The 25,039-nt window shown below is 49.7% G+C and overlaps 1 protein-coding gene across 1 annotated transcript in view; it reads left to right on the forward strand.

Annotated features, from left to right (window-relative positions):
* Positions 1-25,039, forward strand: part of Itga9 (integrin subunit alpha 9) — a 93,595-nt gene that overhangs the window by 13,731 nt on the left and 54,825 nt on the right. The window contains exons 5-14 of the mRNA XM_070042418.1: positions 1,041-1,108; positions 5,365-5,494; positions 9,743-9,828; positions 10,764-10,832; positions 12,515-12,652; positions 13,348-13,453; positions 14,003-14,097; positions 18,770-18,860; positions 20,617-20,662; positions 24,750-24,904. Of these exons, the coding sequence (XP_069898519.1) occupies positions 1,041-1,108; positions 5,365-5,494; positions 9,743-9,828; positions 10,764-10,832; positions 12,515-12,652; positions 13,348-13,453; positions 14,003-14,097; positions 18,770-18,860; positions 20,617-20,662; positions 24,750-24,904 (984 nt within the window). The remainder of the gene's footprint in view (positions 1-1,040; positions 1,109-5,364; positions 5,495-9,742; positions 9,829-10,763; positions 10,833-12,514; positions 12,653-13,347; positions 13,454-14,002; positions 14,098-18,769; positions 18,861-20,616; positions 20,663-24,749; positions 24,905-25,039) is intronic.

Genomic DNA, 25,039 nt, shown 5'->3' on the forward strand with positions numbered 1-25,039 from the left:
CTGTGTGTGACAGGTGTGTGCTGTGTGTGACAGGTGTGTGCTGTGTGTGTGATGGGTGTGTGCTGTGTGTGGTGTGGTGCATGTGGTGTGTGGCGGGTGTGTGGTGGGTGTGGTGGGTGTGTGATGTGTTTGGTGGGTGTGTGATCTGTGGCAGGTGTGCTGTGTGTGTGACGGGTGTGTGCTGTGTGTGTGACGGGTGTGCTGTGTGTGTGGCGGGTGTGTGGTGTGTGTGGTGAGTGTGTAGTGTGGTGCATGTGGTGTGTGGCGGGTGTGTGTGGTGGGTGTGGTGGGTGTGTGATGTGTTTGGTGGGTGTGTGATGTGTGGCGGGTGTGCTGTGTGTGTGACAGGTGTGTGCTGTGTGTGTGACGGGTGTGTGCTGTGTGTGACGGGTGTGTGGTGTGGTGCATGTGGTGTGTGGCGGGTGTGTGTGGTGTGTGTGGTGTGGCATGCGGTGGGTGTGTGATGTGTGGCGGGTGTGCTGTGTGTGTGACGGGTGTGTGGTGAGTGTGTGGTGTGGTGCATGTGGTGTGTGGCGGGTGTGTGGTGTGTGTGGTGTGGCGTGCGGTGTGTGTGTGATGTGTGGCGGGTGTGCTGTGTGTGTGACAGGTGTGTGGTGTGTGTGGTGAGTGTGTGGTGTGGTGCATGTGTTGTGTGGCGGGTGTGTGGTGTGTGTGACGGGTGTGTGGTGAGTGTGTGGTGTGGTGCATGTGGTGTGTGGCGGGTGTGTGGCGGGTGTGCTGTGTGTGTGGCAGGTGTGTGGTGGGTATGTGGCGGGTGTGTGGTGTGCGGCAGGTTGTGGTGTGGTGTGTGTGGTGTGGCAGGTGTGTGGTGGGTATGTGGCGGGTGTGTGGTGTGCTCAGGTGTGTGGCAGGTGTGTGTGTGGCAGGTGGGTGTGTGGTGTGTGTGGCAGGTGTGTGGCGGGTGTGTAGCAGGTGTGCAGCGGGTATGTGGCCGGTGGGGGGGCGAGGCCAGCCCCACACAGCACCCAGCACTTGGTGACACAGCTATATGGCTGCTCTCATGCCCTCTCTCCTTGCAGAATACAAGAAGAAGTACGGGGAAGAGCATGGCTCCTGCCAGGCGGGGATCGCAGGCTTCTTCACCGAGGTAGGTCCACGCTGTCCGCCTTCCTATTTTAGATATTTATTTCTTTGCTTTTGGGGGCAGAAGGAGGGAGGGTTGACTTTGGAGGCCCTTGGAGTGAGGCTTCGGGTCTCCCAGATTCTGGATCTCTCATGAAGGGAGTTTGTTTGAATCTGTGAGTGTGTGTGTGTGTGTGTGTGTGTGTGTGTGTGTGTGTGTGTGTGTGTGTGCATGTGTGCATGCATGTGCGTGTGTTGAGGAGTAGATGGGGGGACATCAACTGCAGAGACCACTGAGCAGACAGTTAGGGACTGGGCTGGCTCATTGGGAAATTCCCACAGAAGTCTCTTGCGGACACTGAAGCCAGTCAAGTTGGGTCTCATCGTGACTGAAGGTTTGTCCAGTGAGCACGGTGGCTCATGCCTGTCAGCCCAGAGACTCAGGAGGCTGAGATCTAGAGGATCATGGTTCGAGGTCAGCACAGGCAGGAAAGTCTCCATGAAACTCTCACTCCAATGAACCACCAGAAAACCAAAAGTGGCGCTGTGGCTCAAGTGGTAGAGCGCCAACCTTGAGCACAAGAAGCTCAGAGACAGGGCCCAGGCCCAGAGTTCAAGCCCCATGACTGACAAAAAGAAAGAAAAAAAGATTTGGCCGTTGCTCCTACTGCAAATAGGGCTGGTAAGAGAGGCCCCCTCTTGACACAGGGTTCTTCTGGGAGTGGGGGGGCGGGCACCCTGAGCTGGGATGTGAATGGTTGGACTGGATGGGGACGTGAGAAGGACACTTCCTTGGAGGGGCAGACACGGGCAGACGTGCCAGCTCCAGGGTAGTGGAGAAAATGCCAGGCTCTGCTGAATGCAGTCCTGTGGGGCTGGGTGGAGGTAAGGCAGCCCCCCCCCCCCCCGGGAACTCAGCTTCCATCCACTCTGGTTCCCAGACTTCCTCAGCCTCAGATGTGAGGTCTTTGAACCTGCTGCCTTCCTCATTTCTGGCACACCAGCCATCTGCCACTGGCTGAGCAGGGTCAGGGACCCCTGGCCACGGCTGCCCGCCCGCTGACCCCTCTGCAGACTGACCCTCCAGAGGGGAAGTCTCCCCCATCCTCCCCAACTCTGCTGGGCAGGCAAGTCCCATGCCTGGGCCTGCAGGCCGCCCGTCCTCCCTGCCCCTCCAGCTCTTGAGTCCGGCTAGGGTGAACGTAATGGAGGCTTTCCTGGTAACATATTTGTTTTCCTGTCGACTGGAATAACAAAGATGACAGATTCTCACTTACGATACTCATCTGCACTAGAGAGTGCAAATCTGGGTAGGAGTTCACTCAGTGGAGAGTTTTCTTTTTCTTTTTTCTTTTTTTTTTTTTTTTGGTCAGTCGTGGGGCTTGAACTCCTGGCCTGGGCACTGTCCTTACACTCTTCAGCTCAAGTCGAGCACTCTACCACATGAGCCACAGCACCAGTTTTCTAGTGGTTTATTGGAGATAAGAGTCTCACAGACTTGCGTGTCTGGGCTGGCGTTGAACCATGATCCTCAGATCTCAGCCTCCTGAGTAGCTAGGATGACAGGCGTGAGCCACCGGCGCCCCGCAGAATTTTCTTTTTGTTAGCACATCCTGTGAGCTTCCCGCCCCCTCCCCCGAAACCAGCCCCAGACCCAGTCATCCCGGGCTCAGGCCAGGTGGGGACGGACAACCATTCCTTTTAGGTGCACACAGGGCTCTTGAGTCCTCCTCAGATTTGGCATCTGTTCATCAGTGCCTTAGGGAGCTCAGTATGGTGGCTCACACCTGTAATCCCAGCTGTCCTGGAGGCTGAGATCTGAGGATTAAGGGTTGAAGCCAACTGAGGCAGAAAAATCCACGAGAAACCTACCTCTACCTAACTGCTGAAAATCCAGAGGTGAGTTGTGGTTCAAGCGGTAGAGTGCCAACCTCAAACAAGAAAGCCTAGGGACCGTGCCCAGGCCCTGAGTTCAAGCCCCACTAGCAACAAGAAAGAAGTTTCTTTGTCTTGTGTATGTTGCAATGTTTGAGAAGGGATGAAAGGAGGCTGGACATTCATGTTTCATCTTTGCCCTGGGTTAATCTAATTTTTTTGGTGGTGGGATATGTTATAGTAATGTTTAAAAGTTCTTTTAAAAAATTTAAAAATTATTATAAGCCAATGTACAAAGGGGTGACAGTCCCAGAAATCAGGAAATGAACACATTTCCTTTTGGACCATGTCCCCTTTCCCTTGCTGGCTCCCCTTTTTCCCTCCGATCCCCACCCACAAGGTGTAGAGTTCATTCTTCACATCATGTCCAGTGAGGACGAACCTCTGTTCACCCTCCGTCCCACCCCCCCATTTCTGTGCCCCCCTACAAATGAACGAACAAGACAAAAAGAAGAGAAAACAAAAAGCAAAAGAGGAAAATTAAGCCTCTCGCTTTCATGTCCTGGAGTTCATGTGGGTGAATATTATTTTGTAGGATCAGAGGCGCAATGGCCTTGGGCCTTTGTGTTCCCCTAGGAGCCTCCTCCTGGGTCTCCCTGTGTGTGAAGGCCTTGAGTCGTGGGTCATTCATCCCGTCCTGATGTAGTGTAGATCTAGCTTCCACGTAGGAGAAGAGAACATGGCACCCTGTGTCTCTCTGAGCCTGGCTGACCTCACTTCACAGGACTTGTTCTAGGTCCATCCATTTCTCTGCAAATGAGGTAATGTTATTTTGGGTGTGTGTCGGTCGTGGGGCTTGAACTCTGAGCCTGAATGCCATCCCTCAGCTCTTCAGCTCAAGGCGAGCGCTCTACCACTTGAGCTACAGCACCACTTCTGGTTTTCTGGTGGTTTATTGGAGATTAGAGTTTCACAGACTTTCCTGCCCGGGCTGGCTTTGAACCGCGATCCTCAGATCTCAGCCTCCTGAGTAGCTAGGATTACAGGCGTGAGCCACCAGCGCCTGGCCATAATGTTATTCTTTCTCGTGGCTGTGTGAGACTGGGTGCATGTGGTGTTGAGGGACCGCATTTTTGGTATCTGCTCATCAATTGTGGAGCATCTGGGCTGTTTCCGTAGCTTGGGAGGGAGCAGACCTCTTGGTAACTGTGTAGAGGTCTCCAAGCACCGTGTCGGGCACTAACTGTGTATTCTTTTCCAAGCCCAAGGCCAGGAAAAAGCCTCACTCCTAGATAGGTGGCTCATAGCTCTCACCCCTGCTGCTCAGGAGGCAGACATCTGAGGATCACAGTTCAAAGCCAGCCCCGGGCAGAAAAGTCCATGAGACTCTTATCTCCAAGGAACCATCAGAAAAGCCACAAGTGGCACTGTGGCTCAAATGGTAGAGCTCCAGCCTTGAGCAAAAGGAGCCCAGGGACAGTGCCAGGCCCTGAGTTCAAGTCCCAGGACTGGTACGCACCCATGTGTGTGTGTACACGCGCAAACACACGTGTGCATCCACATACACACAAGTGTTATTCCTCTGATGCACTCAAAGTTTGCCCTTGAGAACTAGTGAAGTCTCTCACACTAAAAGCTGAAGTATGGAGAATGAATGAATGAATGAATGAATGCCATATTTTCCCAGTGACAGATTCTGAGTGTGGAAAGGGGAGAAGCAGAGGAGGAAGGAAATAGGGAAGGAAGGAGAGAAGAGAGGTAGAAGGGATGGAGTGAAGGAAGGAAGGAAGGAGGGAAGCAAGGAAAGGGAGGGAGGAAAGGGAAGGAAGGAAGGAGGGACGGAAGGATGGAAGGGAGGGAAGGAGACTGGTTGGCACATAACCCTGGCACTCACCTTCCTGTCTTAGTGTACTATAAATTTCTCTTGCTCCTGATTCTTTGAACAGTGTGATTAGTACGACTACTGTCAGGTATATCCTGTGTAGCCCAGAAACACTTTGTGTCTATCTCTGAACACCTTAGATAACCTACAAAGCTTTTTTTGTGCATGTGTACACCAGTCCTGGGGCTTGAACTTGGGGTCTGGGTGCTGTCTCTGAGCTCTTTTGCTCAAGGCTGGCGCTCTACCACTTGAACCATATACGGTGCCACTTCTGGTTTCCTGGTGGTTCATTGGAGATAAAGAGTTTCATGGACTTTCCTGCCTGGGCTGGCTTTGAACCACCACCTTTAGATCTCAGCCTCCTCAGTAGCTGGGATGACAGGTGTGAGCCACCAGCACCCAGCTTGGTAAGACATTTTTTAACTTAATTCTGATTCTTCTTTGGCTGAGACTGTTTCTCTTGGGCCTCCCAACACCCTGGTCTTCCTCTGTATGTCTGTTCACCTTGGCGTCTCTTTCTCTAGGAGCTGGTGGTCATGGGTGCTCCTGGGTCGTTTTATTGGGCCGGGACAGTCAAAGTTCTGAACGTCACGGACAACACCTATTTTAAACTCAACGATGAGACAATCATGAACAGGCGGTACACATACCTGGGTGAGTAGCTTTATGAGACTCACAGGCTCACACCGGAACTGTGATTTCTTACCACCATGCTCATGAATATGGCTTAATTGATGGAAAGAAGTGTTGTTGCCTTTTACATCTGTTATTCTAATTAACTATGTTTTCTTCTTTTTCTTTTTCTGTATCTTTTCTTTCTTTGTGTCAGTTATGGGACTTGAACTCAGGGCCTGGGCACTGCCCCTGAACTCTTTTGCTCAAGGCTAGTGCTCTACCACTTTGAGCTACAGCTCCACCTCTGGTTTTCTAGTGGTTCATTCATTGGAGATGAGAGTCTCATGGACTTTCCTGCTCGGGCTGACTCTAAACCGTGATCCTCAGATCTCAGCCTCCTGAGTAGCTGGGATTGACCGGCATGAGCTACCAGCGCCTAGCTAAATTAGTTACTCTTTTAACTTAATATCTGTCACATTTTGTGTAAGGCAGAGAGAGGAACAAAAGAAGAAGCAGTGAAAATTGTGATTTAATAGTGGAAGGGGTGACACTGATCACGATGCATTGTGCTCATAAGCTGCCATGTTGGATGGAAACCCCTCTGGAGAACTACACACAGATAATAAAGTAGAATAGGAAAACTGCAATTTATCAGAATACTGATAAGCCCCTGGGAAGCAGACATTGATCATGACAGAAGCAATGCGATGCTGAGATTTAATTAGAGGCTCGAAAATGTTCTCAATTTGTCAAGACTTCTAATCTTTTAGAAAAGAGATAGGCATTTAATTTAGCAGATATCAGACAAGAGTAATAGAAGGTTGGGCACAGTGGTACGTGCCTTTTGTACATGGGATGGATGGATAGATACATGGATGAATGTATGACTGGGTAGATGGATGGATGAATGTGAATGGATGGATGGATGAATGGGTGGATGGATGGATGCATGGATGAATGCATGGATGGATGGATGGGTGTGTGGTGGGTAGATAGATGGGTGCATGCATGCATGAATGGATGGATGGGTGTGGGGGCTTATGGGTAGATGGATGGATGGATGAATGAATGTGTAGATGGATAGATGGATGGATGGTTGTGTTGGATGGATGGATGGGTGGATGTATATATGTATGAATGGATTGTGGCTCTAGCCACTACAGAGGCTGAGATAGGAAGAGTTTTAGCTCTGGAAGGTTTGAAGCTAGTCTAGACACCGTAGCAAGACCCAAACTCAAAAACTTAAAGGAAGTCGGACACCAGTGGCTCATGCCTATAATTCTAACTGCTCAAGAGGCTGACATCTGAAGATCTCAGTTTGAAGTCAGTCTGGGCAGATAAATCCTCGATACTTATATCTCTAATTAACTGGCAAAAAGCTGGAAGTGAGGATGTGGCTCAAGTAGAGTGCCAACCTAGAGTGAAAAAGCTAAGTGAAAGTAAGAGACCCTGAGTTCAAGCCTCAGCGTGCATGCACACGCACACACACACACAACTGATCACTGTATGACAGTCATAGACAATATGTGTCATCACAAACTCAGGCATCTTAAAACCACAGCATTATGTTTTAGGACAATGACAAGTTTTGGGGAATTTATGACAACCTGTACAGAACACCTGGCCAAAAGAGTATGTTCAAAGTGCCAACAAAATGTGAAAAGGCAAGAGACATTTAGACTGAACTTAGATGGGTCCTCCCCCAATCATTTCCTAATTCCTGTGTATCCAGATTCTGTGGCTAACTGACCAACCACGCATCCATCTGTACATGCATTCATCTGTTCACCCATCCACCCACTCACCCATTCATCCATGCATGCTTCCACTCCCATCTATCTACCTATCATCCATCCATCCATCCAAGCATCCATTCATACATACATAAATCCACCAGTCTGTCATCTGTTTGTCCATCCATCCCTCCATACATACATCCATCCAAACATACATACATACATACACCCACTCATCCGTCTGTCCATCCATCCATCCATCCATCCACCCACCTGTCTGTCCATCCATCTATCCATCCATCTGTCCATCCATCCATCCACCCATCCATCCATCATCCATCCATCTACCCATCCACCCATCTATCTACCCATCCATCCATCCATCCACCCTCACCCACCCATCCACTCATCCACTTATCTACCCATCCATGAACCTACTCATCTATCCATCCACTCATCCATCCATCCACCCATCCATCCATCCATCCACACACCCATCCATCCACCTATCCATCTACCCATCCATGCATCTATCTACCCATCTACCCATCCATCCATCCATCCACCCACTCATCCACTTAGCCACCCATTCCATCAACCCACTCATCCATCCTTCCATCCATCCATCCATCCTACTCATCCATCTATCCACCCACCCATCCATCCACTCACTCACCCATCCACCCACCTATCCACCCACTCACCCTCCCACTCATCTATCCATCCCTCCCTCTATTCATCCATCCATCCATCCCCTCACCCATCCATCCATCCATCCATCCATCCACCTACCCATCCATCCACCCATCCATCTACCCATCTGTCCATCCATCCATCCATCCACCCACACATCCATCCACCCACACATCCATCTACCCATCCATCCATCCACCCACACATCCATCTACCCATCCATCCATCCACCCACACATCCATCCACTTACCCACCCATCTATCCATCCATCCACCCACCCACCCATTCTCTTTGGAAGAGTTTGACATAATGATTAGCTGTGAGGGCTCTGAAGTCACTGCACTTGGCTTTGAGTTTCGCTCTGTAATTTGGGGCATGTTATATAACCATATTTTGTTTATAGGCCCATCTGTAAGGCAGAGACATTTCTAGAGTTGTTAGATGAAAAGAAGTAATGACACCCAAAGACAGGTGTGAAATGCTGATAGCAGCTGTTGTTACTGTATATCCCAAACTGGAAACAGCACCAGCATTCAGCAGCAGGGACATAAAAACATGCATGTCCTTGAGATAGAACTTTACTCAACAGGAAAAAGGAGCCAAAGACAATGGTATGTGACGGTGTGGGTAGATGTCACAGGGGTTATGTTGACTAAAATTCTAGAAAGACAGTGGTCAAATATGGCAGTAGGAATAGAGTGATGGCTACCTATTGGAAGACACTGGAAAGAATGCATGAAGGAACTTGAGGGTTGTGATTCTGTGCCGATATCTGTCCTTCCTTCCTGGTGCTCTACCACTTGAGCCGCCCCGCCCTCCCTCCTTCCCTCCTTGCCTTCCTCTCTTCCTTCATTCCCTCCCTCTCTCCCTTGCTTCCTTGCTTCCTTCCTCCCTTCCTTCTTGATTTTGTCTGCTTCCTTTCACTTTCTACCCTCCCTTCTTCCTTCTTGGCTTCTTTGCTTGCTTGCTTGTTTCCTTCCTCCCTTCCCTCCTTTTTTGTCTGCCTCCCTTCCCTTCCTTCCCTCCTCCCCACCTTTTCTTCCTTCCTTCCCTCTTTCCTTCCTTCCTTCCTTCCTTCTTTTCTTCCTTCCTTCCTATCTACCTCCCTTCACCTCGCTCCCTTCTTCCCTCCCTTCTTCTTCCTTCCTTCCTGTCTGCTTTCTTTCCCTTTTCTTCTGTTCCCTTCTCCCTTATCATTATTATTATTATTATTTGGCTGTTCTGTATATACTAGGCAAGTTCTCTGACACTGAGCTATACTCCCAGCCCCCACATCCACATATTCCTGATCTGGGTGGTCTGTGTGTGTGTGTGTGTGTGTGTGTGTGTGTGTGTGTGTGTGTGTGTGTGTGTGTGCGCATGCTTCCATTACACTTTACACTTCCATTGTGCATGTTTTACTGTGCATATGCTCCAGAGAGAAAAACAAACACAAGCGCCATGCTTGTTCTGCAGAGCAATCTTTCTCGTGCCCGTGTCTTGGTTGAACGTGATCATTTGGGTTTATTTTTGCTTTGTTTTTATGCTGGTACTGGGGCTTGAGCTCCAGGCCTCAAGCTCTTGTTCTCCCAATTGAGCCATATTCTACTTCTATCTTTTTGCTGTTTATTAGAATTAGTAGAAAGCTGGCCTGTTGGAGTTGTACATCTGGGCTTCAAAAACATCATTGTCACATCTCAGCCTCCTGAACAGCTGGGATTGAGGATGTGAGCTGCAACTCTCCCTGAACATGTGTTGTTTCGAGATGAGCCATTTAGCCAGATAAGGGGCAGGCTGGAGAAGCTTTTTTCTCTGGCACGTATTTTTCCTCCCTGACCTTCCTTCTCAGCCTTGATCTTTCCACCTGTGTTATTTCAGGCTACGCAGTGGCTGCCGGACACTTTTCTCACCCATCCATCACCGATGTGGTGGGAGGAGCCCCACAGGATGAAGGCATCGGGAAGGTGAGGAGAGGCTCACCGCCAGACATGGGGCCGGACAGAGGGCAGCACACTGCCTGGGGAGGTTTGCCAGTTACTGTGACGAGCATTCTCCTGGTCGGCCCGTGGTCAAGAAGGAAGTAACAAAGAACCTGGTGACATTCTCCTTCCCCATAACTTAGCATTCTTTTTGCCCTCAGTGGTTAAGTTTTTAATTGTTTTGTGTTTGTGCTGGTCCCAGAGCATGAACTCAGAGTCCGGGCCCCATCCCTTAGCTTGTGACTCAGTCGTGGGTACTCTACTGCGTGAGCCACGCCTGGCTTTTGACATTGGGGCTTCATTGGAGATAAAGAATCTCATGGACTGGGCTGGGAAGGTGGCTCAGTAGTAGAGCGTTTGCCTTGCTTGCATGAGGCCCTGGGTTCGATTCCTCAGCACCACATAAGCAGAAGAAAAAAAAAAGAATCTCACGGACATTCTTGTCCAAGGCTAGCTTTGAATTGCGATCCTCCAATCTCAGCCTCTTGAGTAACGAGGATGACAGGTATGGGCCGTGCTAGAATGCTCTAGAACGTTCTAGAATGCTCAAGACAGATGGCACCCAAGGACATCCTGGGAACATGTGGGTCCAGCTTCCAGTAAAGCATTGTGCCATATGGAGAGCAGAGAAAATCAGAATTGGAGCTGTGGCTCAAGTGATAGAACACCAGCCTTGAGTGAAAAAAAACTAAAGAACAAACAGCAACAGGACCTGAGTTCAAGCTTAAGTGCTGGCACACACAAAAAAAGAAAAAACCCAAACTGAAAGGCATCTTTCACAGCGTGATAATAGCAGCGATTTTTTTGTTATCGCCAGTCAGCAGACCCGTCCTGCCATGTGACTCAGGGGAAAATGATAAAGAATGTCTGGGCTCCTTAGCTCTGTTGTAAATGGCCGGTTTCCCTGCTCCGTTTCCTAGGTGTATATTTTTAGAGCTGACCGAAGATCAGGCACCTTGGTCAAGATTTTCCAGGCATCTGGTAAAAAGGTGAGGAGCTCCTCCTTTTCAGTGACTAGTTTCTGTCAGAGTAGTGAAATCACACGGGACTCATGCATTAGGAAACTTGGTTCAGCCCTGCACCGGTGGCCCAGGCCTGTCATCCCAGCTGCTCAGGAGGCTGAGATCTGAGGATTGTGGTTAAAAGCCAGGCTGGAAGGTCTGTGAGACTCTTATCTCCATTTAAACACCAGAAAACTGGAAGTGGAGCTGTGGCTAACGTGGTAGAGCATCTGCCTTGAGTGAAAATGCTTAGGGACAGCGCCTAAGCCCTGAGTTCAAGCCCCAGGATTGGTATTTTTTAAAAAGAAAGGTTTGCCAGGTGCCAGTGGCTCAGGCCTGTTACCCTAGCTGCTCAGGAGGCTGAGATCTGAGGATCCCAGTGCAGAGCTAGCCCAGGCAGGAAAGTCTGTGAGATTCTTACCTCCAATAAACCACCAACGAACTGGAAGTGGTACTGTGGCTCAAGTGGTAGAGTGCTACCTTTGAGCTGCAGAGCTGCAGAGCTGAGGGATAGTGCCCAGGCTCAGAGTTAAAAAAAAAAAAAAAAAAAAAAAAAAGAGTGATTTAAAGGCCATAGGTTCTTTCAGAAGGTTCTTTCAGTTTGTTCCTGCCTTTACTTTCTCAGTAAGGTATTCAGTCTGCACATTTCCTGGGATATCAGGTAGCAGTGTGAGCCTTATTATATTTTTATTTATTTTCTTGTGCCAGTATACTGGTGTTTGAACTCAGGGCCTGGGCGCTGTCACATAGCCTTTTCTACTCAAGCTGGTGCTCTGTCACCTGAGCCACACCTCCACTTCTGGCTTTTTGGTGATTCATTGGAGATCAGTGTCTCATGAACTGTCCTGTCCAAGCTGGCTTTGAATCAGGATCCTCAGGCCTCCGCCTTCTGAGCATCTAAGATCAGACTACAGGTGTCAGCCACCAGTACCAGACTTGTTATGCTTTGACTACTACTGTCTTTGTTTTTGTGGTTGTGGGGCTTGAACTCTGGGCCTGGGCACTGTCCCTTAGCTCTTCAGCTCAAGGTGATCACTACCACTTGAATCACAGCGCCACTTCCAGTTTTCTGATGGTTCATGGGAGATAATAGTCTCATGGACTTTCCTGCCTGGGCTGGCTTTGAACCTTGCTCCTCAGATCTCAGCCTCCTGAATAGCTAGGATTATAGGTGTGAGCCCCTGGTGCCCTGCTTCTGCTGTTTTATCACCTGTCAAAATCACATGGATTTTGGGGTTTGAGACCAAGGATTTAAGATGATGGATAGTAGATTTAGCTATGGTTAAAGAATAACCAATATAAGCCGCCTCTGTTCCTCTATCAGATCATCTTAGGAGATCTGTCTATCTATACACACACACACACACACACACACACACACACACACACACACACACACACACACACACACACACACACACACACACACACACACACACACACACACACACACACACACACACACACACAATTTGAACCAGTACTGGGGTTTGAACTCCGAACACCACACTCTTGCTTGTTTTTCTTGTCTTTTCTTTTTCCCTTCAGAGTGAGCACTTGATCTCCAAGATTGGGTGGGGTGGGGGTGGTATTTCCAAGGCAAATGTGCCCCTGGAGATCCAAGACTGTGCAGGGGCCAGCGCTGACTGCCTTATGTCGTCTGGTTTCAGATGGGGTCGTACTTTGGGTCCTCGCTGTGCGCAGTGGACCTGAACGGTGATGGCCTCTCCGACCTGCTGGTGGGCGCCCCCATGTTCTCCGAGATCCGGGACGAGGGGCAGGTCACCGTGTACATCAACCGAGGGAATGTGAGTGTGCAGTGTGGGCAGGGGAGGGGTTACTCCCAGCATGCACTGCGCCCATCCCCTTCCCCGTCTCCTCCCGGGAAGGACTCAGGCCCTGTTTTATTTCGTAAATAAGTAGATACATAAGTACATAGATGATAGATGGATGATAGATAGTTGATAGATGATAGATCGATGGATAGATAGCTAGATATTTGGTAGATGATGGCTATGCTGTGAGGAATCAGTTTGACACGTGTCTGTGAGGTGTGGCTGATGGACATGCATGGACATGCACATAAGTAGACCATTTTTATTCTGTGTGATTTTTGTCACCTGGAGTTGTGTGAAGGGTTTCACTTGGCACGTCGGCTTGTGGTCCAGTGCCCATGTCGTCCCTTCCGCCGACCTTCGGGTCCCTCCCCATCAACCCCTCCCTTCCTGACCCACCCGACTTCTCCTGGGCCTGTACAGTCCCCACCCCGCCCTCCCGCACCCCAGCACCGCCTCAGGGCTCCTCACATTCACATTCGCTGTAAATGAGTTGGGTGGAGCTGTAGGTCGCTGCTCTGAGGGGCCATGCCTGGGAATCCTCCCACCGCTGTGGTCCATTTGTGTGCGCATGTGCACGTGTGTGTGTGCGCGCGCGCGCGCGCGCGAGCGTGTATATGCTTGTGTGTGTGCACCTGTCCTCACCTCTCCCCTATCTTCCCTCCCAGGCAGGCCTGGAGGAGCAGCTGGCCCTGGCTGGCGACCATGCCTACAATGCACACTTCGGAGAGACCATTGCCAGCCTGGGCGACCTGGATGATGATGGCTTCCCCGGTGAGCCTGCGAGGACCAGGGCCTCCCACACTGGACCAGGGCCTTCTTCATGTGCCAGCCTCCTCCCCTCTCTCTCTTCCTCCTCCCTCTCCTCTTCCTCTCTCTCTTTTCCCCCTCCTCCTCATCTCTCCCTCTTCCCCATCCTCCTCATCCTCTCCCCCACCTCCCCTTCCTCCTCCTCATTCTTCTTGTTTGCTGCCAGTCCTGGGGCTTGAACTTAACGTGTGGGCACTATCTCTTAGCTTTTTCACTCAAAGTGGGTGCTCTACCATTTGAGCCACAACTCCACTTTTTGGTTTCTTGAGCGTGCTGGCTTTGAGCCCTGATCCTCAGCTTTCAGCTTCCTGAGTAGCTAGGATGTCAGATGTGAGCAACCAGCTCCCGGTGACTTACATCTACAGTTTTCCTCCTTTGTTGGTTTTTGTGCTGGTAAAAAAAAAATTAACAGTTGAGAGTTTCCAGTTAGGAGATGGGTGGCTGGAATTGGGGCTGTGGTTTCTCTCGTTCCTGTGGGGTGAGGTGAACAAGCATCTGCTTCTCTCCCTGCAGATGTGGCCATCGGCGCCCCCAAGGAGGACGACTTTGCCGGGGCCGTCTACATCTACCACGGTGATGCCGGAGGGCTGGTCCCCCAGTACTCCATGGTGAGTGCTGAGCGAGCGCCATGACCACCATTCATCCATTCATTCCTCATTCCACACACAGGTGCAGCCTGGCACCAGGGCTCACACCCGACATCCCAGCCACTCAGGAGGCCGAGATCAAAGCCAGCCAGGACAGAAAAGTCTGAGAGACTCTTATCTCCAATAAACCACCAGAAAACCAAAGTGGAGCTGTGGCTCAAGTGGTAAAGGGCCAGCTTTGAGTGAAAAACTAAGGGACAGCATCCAGGCCCTGAGTTAAAGCCCCAATACGGGCACATACACACATACACACACACACACACACACACATACACACACATGCGCGTGCACGCATGCACGCACAGAGATAAATGTTATGCCTAGGTTACAAATGAAAACAAAATTATCTTGCTTTCAAAATTCCCTCCTCCTAGTAAGAGACAAAATAAGGATTGGAAGCATGGCTTAGTTGGTGGAGTACCAGTCAGTGAGCCAAAGGGGCTGCAGGTACTGAGTTCAAGTGTCAGTCTTGAGGCAAGAAAACGAAGAGAAAAAATGATGCTGTTTATGAAATACAGAAACGTGTTTACACAAGGTTTTTTTTTTTTATCACATTCAGGAATTCACTCTGAACTGACAAAAAAAATACTCAACATCTTATCCAAAATTAGAACTACTTATTTAAGGAGCTATTTATTAAGAAGAGAAAGCTTGGACTGGGAATGTGGCTCAGTGGTAGAGTGCTCGCCTAGCATGCAGGAAGCCCTGGGTTCCATTCCTCAGTACCCCCCACACAGAAAAAGCTGGAAGTGGTAGCACGCCAGTCTTGAGCAAAAAAGAAGCTCAGGGATAGTGCCCAAACCCTGAATTCAAGCCCCAGGACAGGTAAAAATAAAATAAAATTGAAACCTCATCTCAGTCATGAAAAGCTGAATGTGGTCTCACACCTGTAACCCAGTCTCTGCAGGAGACCCGAGGATAGAGTACGGCGGTCTGTGGCTGATCTCAGCAAAACATGAGACCTTATCGGAAATAACAAACAATGAAAGGCCAAAGAGGTGTGCCTTAAGTGAACAAACATTTGCCTACTAAGTGTGAAGATCCTAGGTCAAAGAACTCGTACCAGAGAGAAGGAGGAAGCAGGCTTTTCTCTGTATCTCTGTCTGTGGACTATCTCTGTGCTGAGCTAAGGGAATGTAGATCTGGAGAGATGGTGGCAGGTATCAGAGTTGGCTAAGGGGCCCGGCTCAGGACTGATACGCGCTCTGGCTTTTGTGCCCCAGCCTGAGAACATGGGCGTGGTCTGCTGTGGCTTTGGCCCAGTCAGTCTGTTGTATGGTCCATCTCGCTGATGATCAGCGCGGCTCCTGGGAAAAAGGAAGTCAGGCTCTCAACGGAAGCATGGTCAGGATATTTTACAAACGGATATGGCATGGTGCTAACTGTGCGTGTGCATGTGTGTGTGTGCGCATGTGTGTTTCCCAAAATGTCAGGGACAGAAAAGACCAGAAGTATCCAATCAGCACATTTTATTACGGAACCCTTAGAGAGTCACGCGCCTCCTCTTCATGCTTGCCTGTGTCCGCTTGTGTTATAAGAGGCAGCGTGTAAGCGCGAGTGAGATCTGTGTGTGCAAGGGGTGGAGGGCCTGGTGTTCCTCCCGCTGACCGATTGCTCAGCTCAGTTGACTCCCTTGGAGGAGTCACCACGTGCTCACAGCACGTGTCATCCCAGATACCGGGGAAAAGACTGATCAGAGGATCACAGTTCAAAGCTAGCCGGGCAGGTAGATCTGGGAGAGACCTAGGACCAGCTGATCAACCCAAAGCTGGAAGGAGAGGTTTGGCTCAAGAAGTAGTGCGCCAGCCTTGAGTAAATAGCTGAGGAAAGCCAAGCCACAGCTCTACTTCTGGTTTTCTGGTGGTTCATTGGAGATGAGAGTCTCACAGATTTTCCTGTGCAGGCTGGCTCTGAATGGCAGACCTCAGATCTCAGCCTCCTGATAGTAAGGATGATGGGTGTGAGCCCCCAGCCCCCGGCTCTCCATATTCTTTTCATTAGCTACAAGTAAGATCGGCAGCATTGCCTACTCTTGTGTGAACAGTCGAGGTGGACGCTCCCCAGCGGGGCATGAGGGCTGCAGCCCTGTCCCAGAGCCCGGCCCAAGGGAGAGGCTGACACCTCTCAGGAAACTACTGGGCAGAGGGCAGGGCACGTCCTACCCTTCCTCCTGGACCTCAGGCTCCTGCTTCCTGCTCCCTGGGGTTCTGTATGGTTGCTGGGTCAAATCTGCACTGAGAGCTGCCAGAAGCCCCAGCCAGCAGCCACCCACCCCTGCTCCTCCCCTCCTGCTCAGGGGAAAGGATTTGAGGAGCTTTGAAAAGAGTGGGGAGGGAGGGAGAGACAGAATAGGAGAGAAGACAGAGAAAAGAGAGAGAAGGAAAGAGGAGCAGAGAGAAGCATAAGGGGAATAAAGGACAGGGGAGAGACAGGAAAGGAGTAGGAAACGAGAGAGGAGAAGGAAGAGGAAAGAAAATGAGAGGAAAAAGAGAAAGATGAAGAGAGGAGAGAGGGAGGGAGGAAGAAAGGAGGCAGAAGAGAGAGAGGAGAGGAGAGAGAAAAGAGAAAAATAGCAGGCGGACACTGGTGGCTCATGCCTGTCATCCCAGCCACTCAGGAGGCTGAGAGCTAGAAGATGGAGGTTCAAAGCCAGCCCAGGCAGCCCATAAGACTCTGATCTCCAATGAACCACCAGAAAACCAGAAGTGGCACTCTGGCTCGAGTGGTTGAGCTTGAAGAGCTGAGGGACAGCGCCCACGTCCTGAGTTCAAGCCCTGGACTGGCACAAAAAGAGAGAGAGAGAGAGAGAGAAAAGGAAAAAGAGGAGAGAAGGAAGGAGAGGACAGGGAGGAGGAGAAAGAGGCGGCAATAGCACTCATTTCCAAGGGCTACCATGCCTATGATTTTAAGATTGGTGAACATCCTTTAGTGACAGTTTTCCTCTCCAGGTTGTGGGCAGGGTGGGCACAGTGTGCAGGAAGAAATCCAGAGACACTCGATTTCCTTTGCCTCCCCCCGCCCTTTCCCATTCTTCCCGCCTTAGCGATTGAACCTCAGTACCCTCCATCCTCTTTCCTCACTTCCCTCTCTCCAGCTGACCCTGAGAGATGTTGACATTCAGAGCCTCCCACGCCTTTTGACCTGGGAACCCCCTGGCTGAGCACTGGCAGTGCCTGTGATCTTTCTAGAAGGCACATAAACCACGGTCGAGCGCCACAATTTCTGGTTTTCATTTAGGGTTATTAGCACAGCCCGGCTTATCTTCCTGGTGTTCTAGTGTAACGGCCTGCAGATGGCCCTGGACAACTGAAATCTGCACCCCTCCCCCAATGGACCCCCGTTCCCTCTCCCTTCAATCCAAGCTACAGGCCTGTCTTAAGCCCACAAGCTCCTAAGCCAGGTGTCGGTCACCCCAGCTACTCAGGAGGCTGAGATCTGAGGATCCTGGTTCAAAGCCAGCCTGGGCAGGAACGTCCGTGAAACTCTTTTTATCTCCAGTGAACCACAAAAAGCTGGAAGTGGCACCGTGGCCCAGGTGGTGGAACACCAGTGTTGAGCAAAAAAAAAAAAAAAAGAAAAAGAAAAGAAAAGGAAGAGGGCTCAGGGATGGCACTCATATTAAGATCAAGACCCAGGACTGGCAAAGAAGGGAGAGAGGGACAGACAGAGGGAAGGAAGGGAGGGAGAGAAAAAGAGAGAAAGCCAGACACACCCACAACAGACTCTGCTATGTTAGCATTCTTGGCTGTCAAAGTTCTATTTTTTTTCCTTTTTTGGTTGGTTGTAGGTCTTGAACTCAGAGCCTGGGTGCTGTCCCTGATCTTTTGCTCAGGGCTGGCACTCTATCTCTTGAACCACACAGCTCCACATCTGGTTTTCTGGTGCTTCATTGGAGATGAGAGTCTCACAGACTTTCCTGCCTGGGCTGGCTTTGAACCATGGTCCTCAGATCTCAGCCTCCTGAGTAGCTGGGATTACAGGTGTGAGCCATGAGCGCCCAGCAAGAAAATACGGTGATGAAACACCTTCATCTGTACTGTTTTTTTTTTTTTGGGTCCGGTCATGGGGCCTGAACTCTGGGCCTGGGCACTGTCCCTCAGCTCTTCAGCTCAAGGCTAGCGCTCTACCACTTGAGCCACAGCGCCACTTCGGCTTTTTTCTTTTTGCTTATGTGGTGTTGAGGAATCGAACCCAGGGCCTCAGGCATACAAGGCAAGCACTCTACCACTGAGCCACCTTCCCAGCCCCTGTACTATTTCTTACACAGTAAAAAATGTGCTTCCAAAATACAATTCATGAAAAGAAATAAATATCTGGGTGAAATTAAAAAAAAAAACATATAACTTTCCATGTGTGAGTGCCATTGCTGAGACTTGAGCTCGGGGCCTGAGTGCTTGCCCTTCACTTCTCTGCTCGACCATTTGAGGTGCACACCCCCTCTGGCTAGTTCACTGGAGGTCAGAGTTTCATGGACTTTACTGCCTGGGCTGCCTTGAACGGCAATCCTCAGATACCCGTCTACCGAGTAGCTGGGATGGAAGGCGTGAGCCCCTCACGTGGGGCTCCAGCACAGAGTCTTACCTGAGCCTCTTACCCCTTCCTGGTGATCCGATTTCCCTCCTGTGTGTTTCAGAAACTGTCTGGGCGGAAGATAGACCCCATTCTGCGGATGTTTGGGCAGTCCATATCAGGGGGCATTGATATGGACGGAAATGGATATCCTGGTAAGCAGATTTTCTTTCCTTCTTGATAAAAGCGTGAAGAGAGGTTTCTGAATGGAACTATTTGCAGTCTGCCCCACAATTCTCACATGCATTTTTAGATTAGGCATACAGTAGAACTGGGTTGGGGAGAGAGCTTTACCTACCTGGTGATCAATTTGACAAGCAGATTGTTCTTAAAGTTTTTACTTTATTTATCTGTTTATTTTTGGTCCTGGATCTTGAACTCAGGGCCTGGGCACTGTCCTTGAGCCTCTTTGTGCTCAAAGCTGGTGCTCTACCACTTTGAGCCATGATGGTGAGATGTCCAGTTTTTGGTGGTTCATTGGAGAGATGAGTTTCATGGACTTTCCTGTCCTGGCTGGCTTCGAACCTTGATCCTCCAGATCTCAGCCTCCTGAGACTGGGATGACAGGTGTGAGCCACCAGAGCCCCAACTTTTTTTTTTTGTCGGTCATGGGACTTGAACTCTGGGCCTGGGCGCTGTCCCTCAGCTCTTCAGCTCAAGGCGAGCACTCTACCACTTGAGCTACAGCGCCACTTCCGGTTTTCTGGTGGTTTATTGGAGATAGGAGTCTCACGGTCTCTCTTGCCCGGGCTGGCTTTGAACCGCGATCCTCAGATCTCAGCCTCCTGAGTAGCTAGGATTACAGGCGTGAGCCACCAGCGCCCGGCCCAACTTTTATTTTTGAGTACTTACATGATCTCCTTTGATGGGGTTAAATACCACAAGGATGGATTTGGGGAGATTTCTATAACAACTACTACTGAAGAATTTTTAAAAAATCTTACTCACATTGCAAATGATTGATAGTGAAACCTCAAGGTTAACTTTCTAAGTATTTTAACCTTATTCTGAAGCTTTGTACTTTATATCTCCTTCCTGCTTTCTTTCCTTCCTTCCTTTTTTCTTTCTTTCTCCTTCCTTCTTTCTCTTTTTCTTTCTTCCCCCCTTTTTTCTACTTGTACTAGGTATTCTCTTTAATTCACTGATATCCAAAGAATTATAAGAGGAGAAATAGGGGCTGGGAAGGTGGCTCAGTGGTAGAGCGCTTGCCTTGCATGCTTGAGGCCCTGGGTTCGATTCCTCAGCACCACATAAGCAAAAAGAAAAAAGCCGGAAGTGGCACTGTGGCTCAAGTGGTAGAGCGCTAGCCTTGAGCTGAAGAGCTGAGGGACAGTGCCCAGGCCCAGAGTTCAGGCCCCACGACCGGACCCAAAAAAAAAAAAAAAAAAGAGAGGAGAAATACTAGCAATAATTAACAATAATAATAATGAGGTACTTATGTAACTCACATGTAAATTGTGAATTTACATATATGCAAATTATATTTACCTATAAATGTGAGTTGTGATATGTGTGTATAAACGTGTAGATTGTGTATAGTAGAGACTCTATAGAAATGCAGATTGGCTGAGGCCAATTTACCTAGGGTGTAGCCTAATATAGCCAATGTTTTATTATTCTAATGTACAAGCCCTATAAGATTCATTGACGAATTATAAAATGTTGGTGTGAATGAACTAATTTTGAAATTGGGTCTTTGAAACATGTTTCATCAGTTCCCGGCAGCCACTTTTCAAAGCCTGAGTGGCCACGTGGCTTGGCTGTCATTTTGAACAAAGTGGTTCTGGTTCTGCAAAGTCATGACATGGCCAGACTTGGCCATCAGGGCCAGGCCTTTGTGGCCATAACGGGGTGGGGGTGGGGGGCGGCTCCCACTAGATTCTGATTGTCGCGACTTCTCCTTGATTTCAGATGTCACTGTGGGAGCCTTCATGTCGGACAGTGTGGTTCTCTTGAGGTGAGATGCCGTCCCTGGGCCTTGATTTCCTTGTCCATGGGGTAATGGATAGAGGGGTGAAGCACCACCAGTGAGTGCTTTCCCGGTGTCTTATCTTCACGGGACTGAGGAGTGCGTGCTTCATTTTCTCATTCTTCTTCTCTATTCCAAAGTCATAACCAATGGGCTTTGAATGAGTTGTAGATAGGAGATAATGGCTCTCTGGAATTCCTGGGTAGCTTTGGATGGATTCAGCCCATAAACCCAAGAGCTATAAGGGCTATTGGTTTTTGTTTTTGTTCTGTTTTTTGTTTGTTTGTTTTTTTCAGTCCTGGGGCTTGAATACAGGGCCTGAGCGCTTTCCCTGAGCTCTTTATGCTCAGGGCTGGAGCTCTACCACTTTGAGCCATATATATGGTACCACTTCCAGTTTTCTGGTGGTTCATTGGCGATGACAATCTCATGGACTTTCCTGCACAAGCTGGCTTTGAACCGCAGTCCTCTGTATCTCAGCCTCCTGAGTAGCTAGGATGACATGCATGAGCTACTGGTGCCCTGCTGAGACTCTTGTACTTGTGTGCTATATAAGTATCATCATGATGCTCAGAGATTCAGGAAGCCTTGGCCAACACCACCAGCTTTCACCCCTGCAGACCAGGATCCAGGGATCTCACCACAGCCACCTGTAGACTGTCTTCCCTCCTTCCCCCTCCCCCACCCCCCCCTCCCCGGGCTGTATTTCTGTCTGGGTGAGTCAGAGAGGCAGCCGTGCATTTCAGAGCAAGAGCCAACACTTCACTTTGTGCAGAACCTTGTGTGGCAGAATGTTCTAAAATAGACCAGTAGGAATCTCACTGCTGGACAAGATCCCAGAGGCCATGTTGGATCCAAGCCCCAGATTCTTCTCCTTTCGTGCTAACCCTCTCCGCCTCAGAGTCTCTCCCCAAGGGGCACAAGTCTCTTCTTGAATGAGAACTTACTAATTCCTTTTCTTTTTTTTGTCGGTCATGGGGCTTGAACTCTGGGCCTGGGTGCTGTCCCTCAGCTCTTCAGCTCAAGGCTAGCGCTTTACCACTTGAGCCACAGCGCCACTTCCGGCTTTTTTCTTTTTGTTTATGTGGTGCTGAGGAATCGAACCCAGGGCCTCATGCATGCAAGGCAAGCGCTCTACCACTGAGCCACCTTCCCAGCCCTTTCTGGTGGTTTTATTGGAGATAAGAGTCTCATGGCCGGAGCAGGGAATGTGGCTTAGTGGTAAAGTGCTTGCGTAGCGTGCATGAGGCCCTAGGTTCGATTCCTTGGTACCACATAAGATTAATAAAAGAAAAAGAAAAAGAATCTTTAAAAAAAAAAAAAAAAAAAAAAAAAGAGTCTCATGGCCTTTCCTGCCTGGGCTGGCTTTGAACTGCGATTCTCAGATCTCAGCCTCCTGAGTAACTAGATGACAGGCATGAGCTACCGGTGCCTGGCTAGAACTTACTAATTTCAAAAGAAGCAACCAGCCCCAAGTTAACTCTGAACACTGTATTTTTAAGACATAGCTCTGAGGTTCAGTATGACTTCGAGATCATGTGGCCTGGGTTCAAATCCTGCCTTGGTTCTTCCTTGGCAAGGCCTCTGACCCTTCTTCTGTCCCAGAGTTCTCAGTGACGCTGAGTAACGATAGTTCTGGGGTTCATACATCGGAAATGTTTAGGGACATTGCCCGGTGTGAGAGCCTAATAAATTCTACAATGTCTTATGTAAAACTGGTCAAATTTGTCTCCAAAAAATGAAACAGAGGGACAGAGACCAGGTGAAAAAGACAGGCAGACAATGAGATACAGAGAGAGGAAGTCCGCTGCTTCCAAGGGTGGGAAGGGTGAAGTAGGTAAAAGGCAGGATCAGGCCCCAGCTCCAGGCTGAGGGAGGGAGCCTGTACTGAACCAGCTCCTGAGACGGATTTGGGGCCCCAGGAGACCCCACTGGAGCTGTGGCTGAGAGTGAGGGGAAGGGGGTGCCCTCAGAAGGGAGCAGGGCTCAGGGACAAGAGGGAGCCAGCCGTGCAGGCTGGGGGAGGTGGCTCATCACTGTCATCCCAGCTACTCAGGAGGCTGAGATGGGGGATCACAGTTTAAGGCCAGCCTGGGCAGGAAAGTCTGTGAGTCTCTTATCTGTAATGAACCACCAGAAAGCTAGCAGTGACACTGTGACGCAAGTGATAGAGCTCCAGCCTTGAGCAAAAACACACCCCATTTTCTTTCCTGCCTTCTCTTCTTGAAGTTGGGTGGAGGTTAGTTCTGGCCCTACCACCTTGGGCACACTCAGAGCATTGTATAGGGAGCATTGTATACGTATGAGGTCATTATCCCTAAGCCGCTAATGTCCCTTAATCTTGTTATGTCACCGGGAGGCAGGAAGGCCAGGGCTCCTAGACATAAAAGGATTTCTTTACAAGACCCTTCCCCCTTCCTCCCTCCCCCCCCAAGAGGCAAGGGGGAGGAGGAGGACATGAGCAGATGTGTGCCAAATTCCTCTCAGCTTTTTGCCCCTTGACCCCAGCAGCGTCCAACCTTTGAAACCTAGGGGTGCCCCATGTCGTGGTCTGGGGAAGGAGGGGGTTTCCCCCGTGGTTCTGAGCTGGAGCTATGCACGGGCCATTTCTCCTGCTCTTAAAGTACCCTGCTGTTACCAGCCGAGACCTCATCAATCGGGTTCTTTGAGCACAGGCTTTAGTGAGTGATAGAGGTGGAAAAACAAAGGAGGGCCCTCGGCTAGCCAGGACAGGATCACAGCAGTTTGTGTTCACAGTGGCACAATGGGGAAATCTCTCGCTCTTTTGTAAAAATTTTTTTTAGTTTTTATTTTCTCTCCTGTCCCCACCCACAAGGTATAGAGTTCATTGTCCACACAGTGTCCAGTGAGGACAACCGCTCTGTGTGTCCACCCCTTACCCCTCCATTGCTGTGCCCTTCAGGGGAATCTCTCCAGTGTGCCAGTAAAGTGGAGGTGTGGCTCACGCAGAGCACCAGCTGTGAGCAAAAGCACCAGACCCAGAGCTAAAGCTCTATGCCTGGCACACGTGCACACACAAGTAATTCCTGAATCATGACTTCCATGGGAAGTACACTCCATCTCCTCCAAATAATTGTCCTGAAGTAGCTATGCCTCACCCCATTCAATTCCACGGCCAGTGAGTGGGCATGTGCAGCTTGACCACATCACCCTTTCTCCACGCTCCCCCCTGCCCCGTCTCTCCCTGTACTTAATGAACTTTTAAATACCACCAGCAGTGGGTCGTTCATTTCTGTGGCTTCAACCAGATGTGCTTTACATTAATCATGAACTTGTTTTTATTAATGGGATGCTAACTCATAGTAAGCTAATGATTAGTTATGTTCCAATTTGTTTTTCTTTTGTCTGTCATGGGACTTGAACTCAGGGCTTGGGTGCTGTCACTGAGCTCTTTTGCAAAAGGCAAGCGCTCTACCATTTGAGCCACAGCACCACTTCAGGTTTTCTGGTGGCTCATTGGAGATGAGAGGCTCAGGGACTTTCCTGCCTGGACTGGCTTTGAATTGTGATCCTCCAGATCTCAGCCTCCTGAGGAACTAGGATGATAGGCGTGAGCCAGCAGCGTCTGGCTCACATTTCTTTTTATTGTTTTAAGGTATCATTGCCAGTTTTATTGAGCAGATTTGTACTTAACAGAACACTCTGGCCCTTCACAGCTGCATCATTCATATTTGAATTGAAGACTAGTATTTTTAATGTTCCTTATCTGTGTTTGTGTAGTTCATTCATTTCCTTCATTCCTTCCTCCTTCCCTCTCTCCCTCCCTCCCTTCCTTCCTTCCTTTCTTTTGGTGTTAGGACTGGGCACCATTCCTTCGTTGTTTTTTGTTTTTTTTTGCTCAAGGCTGGTGTCCTTCCACTTGAACCACTGCTCCAGGTCGGGCTGTTTGCTGCCTGATTGGAGATAAGCTTCAGGGATTTTTCTCTCCTGGCCAACTTTGAAATACAACCCCTTTGTCTCCTGCTGAGTAGCTGGGATGACTGGTACTGCAACCATCCACCTCCTCTGGTCTGATGCTGAGAGGTGAGTAACCCGCTTGACTTTTGTCCGGCAGAGCCAGGCCTGTCATTACGGTGGACGCTTCCATCTTCCTCCCCGAGTCCATCAACATCACGGCCCCGCGGTGCCACGATGGCCAGCAGCCTGTCACCTGCCTGACTGTCACCACCTGCTTCCGCTTCCACGGCAGACGCGTTCCAGGGGAAATCGGTCTGTACAGCCCTACTCTGTTACGTTACCATGTTACGTTTGAAATCGCTTTGTCCGATTACTTCCAGATAGTAGTCATTAAAAAAGGAAAAAAAGCAAAAAAGGCCTGGGGACGGAGGGGGGGAACACGTATGT

Source organism: Dipodomys merriami, unplaced genomic scaffold (genome assembly GCF_024711535.1).
Source record: "Dipodomys merriami isolate MVZ:Mamm:240054 unplaced genomic scaffold, mDipMer1.0.p SCAF_325, whole genome shotgun sequence".
Lineage (NCBI taxonomy): Eukaryota > Metazoa > Chordata > Mammalia > Rodentia > Heteromyidae > Dipodomys > Dipodomys merriami.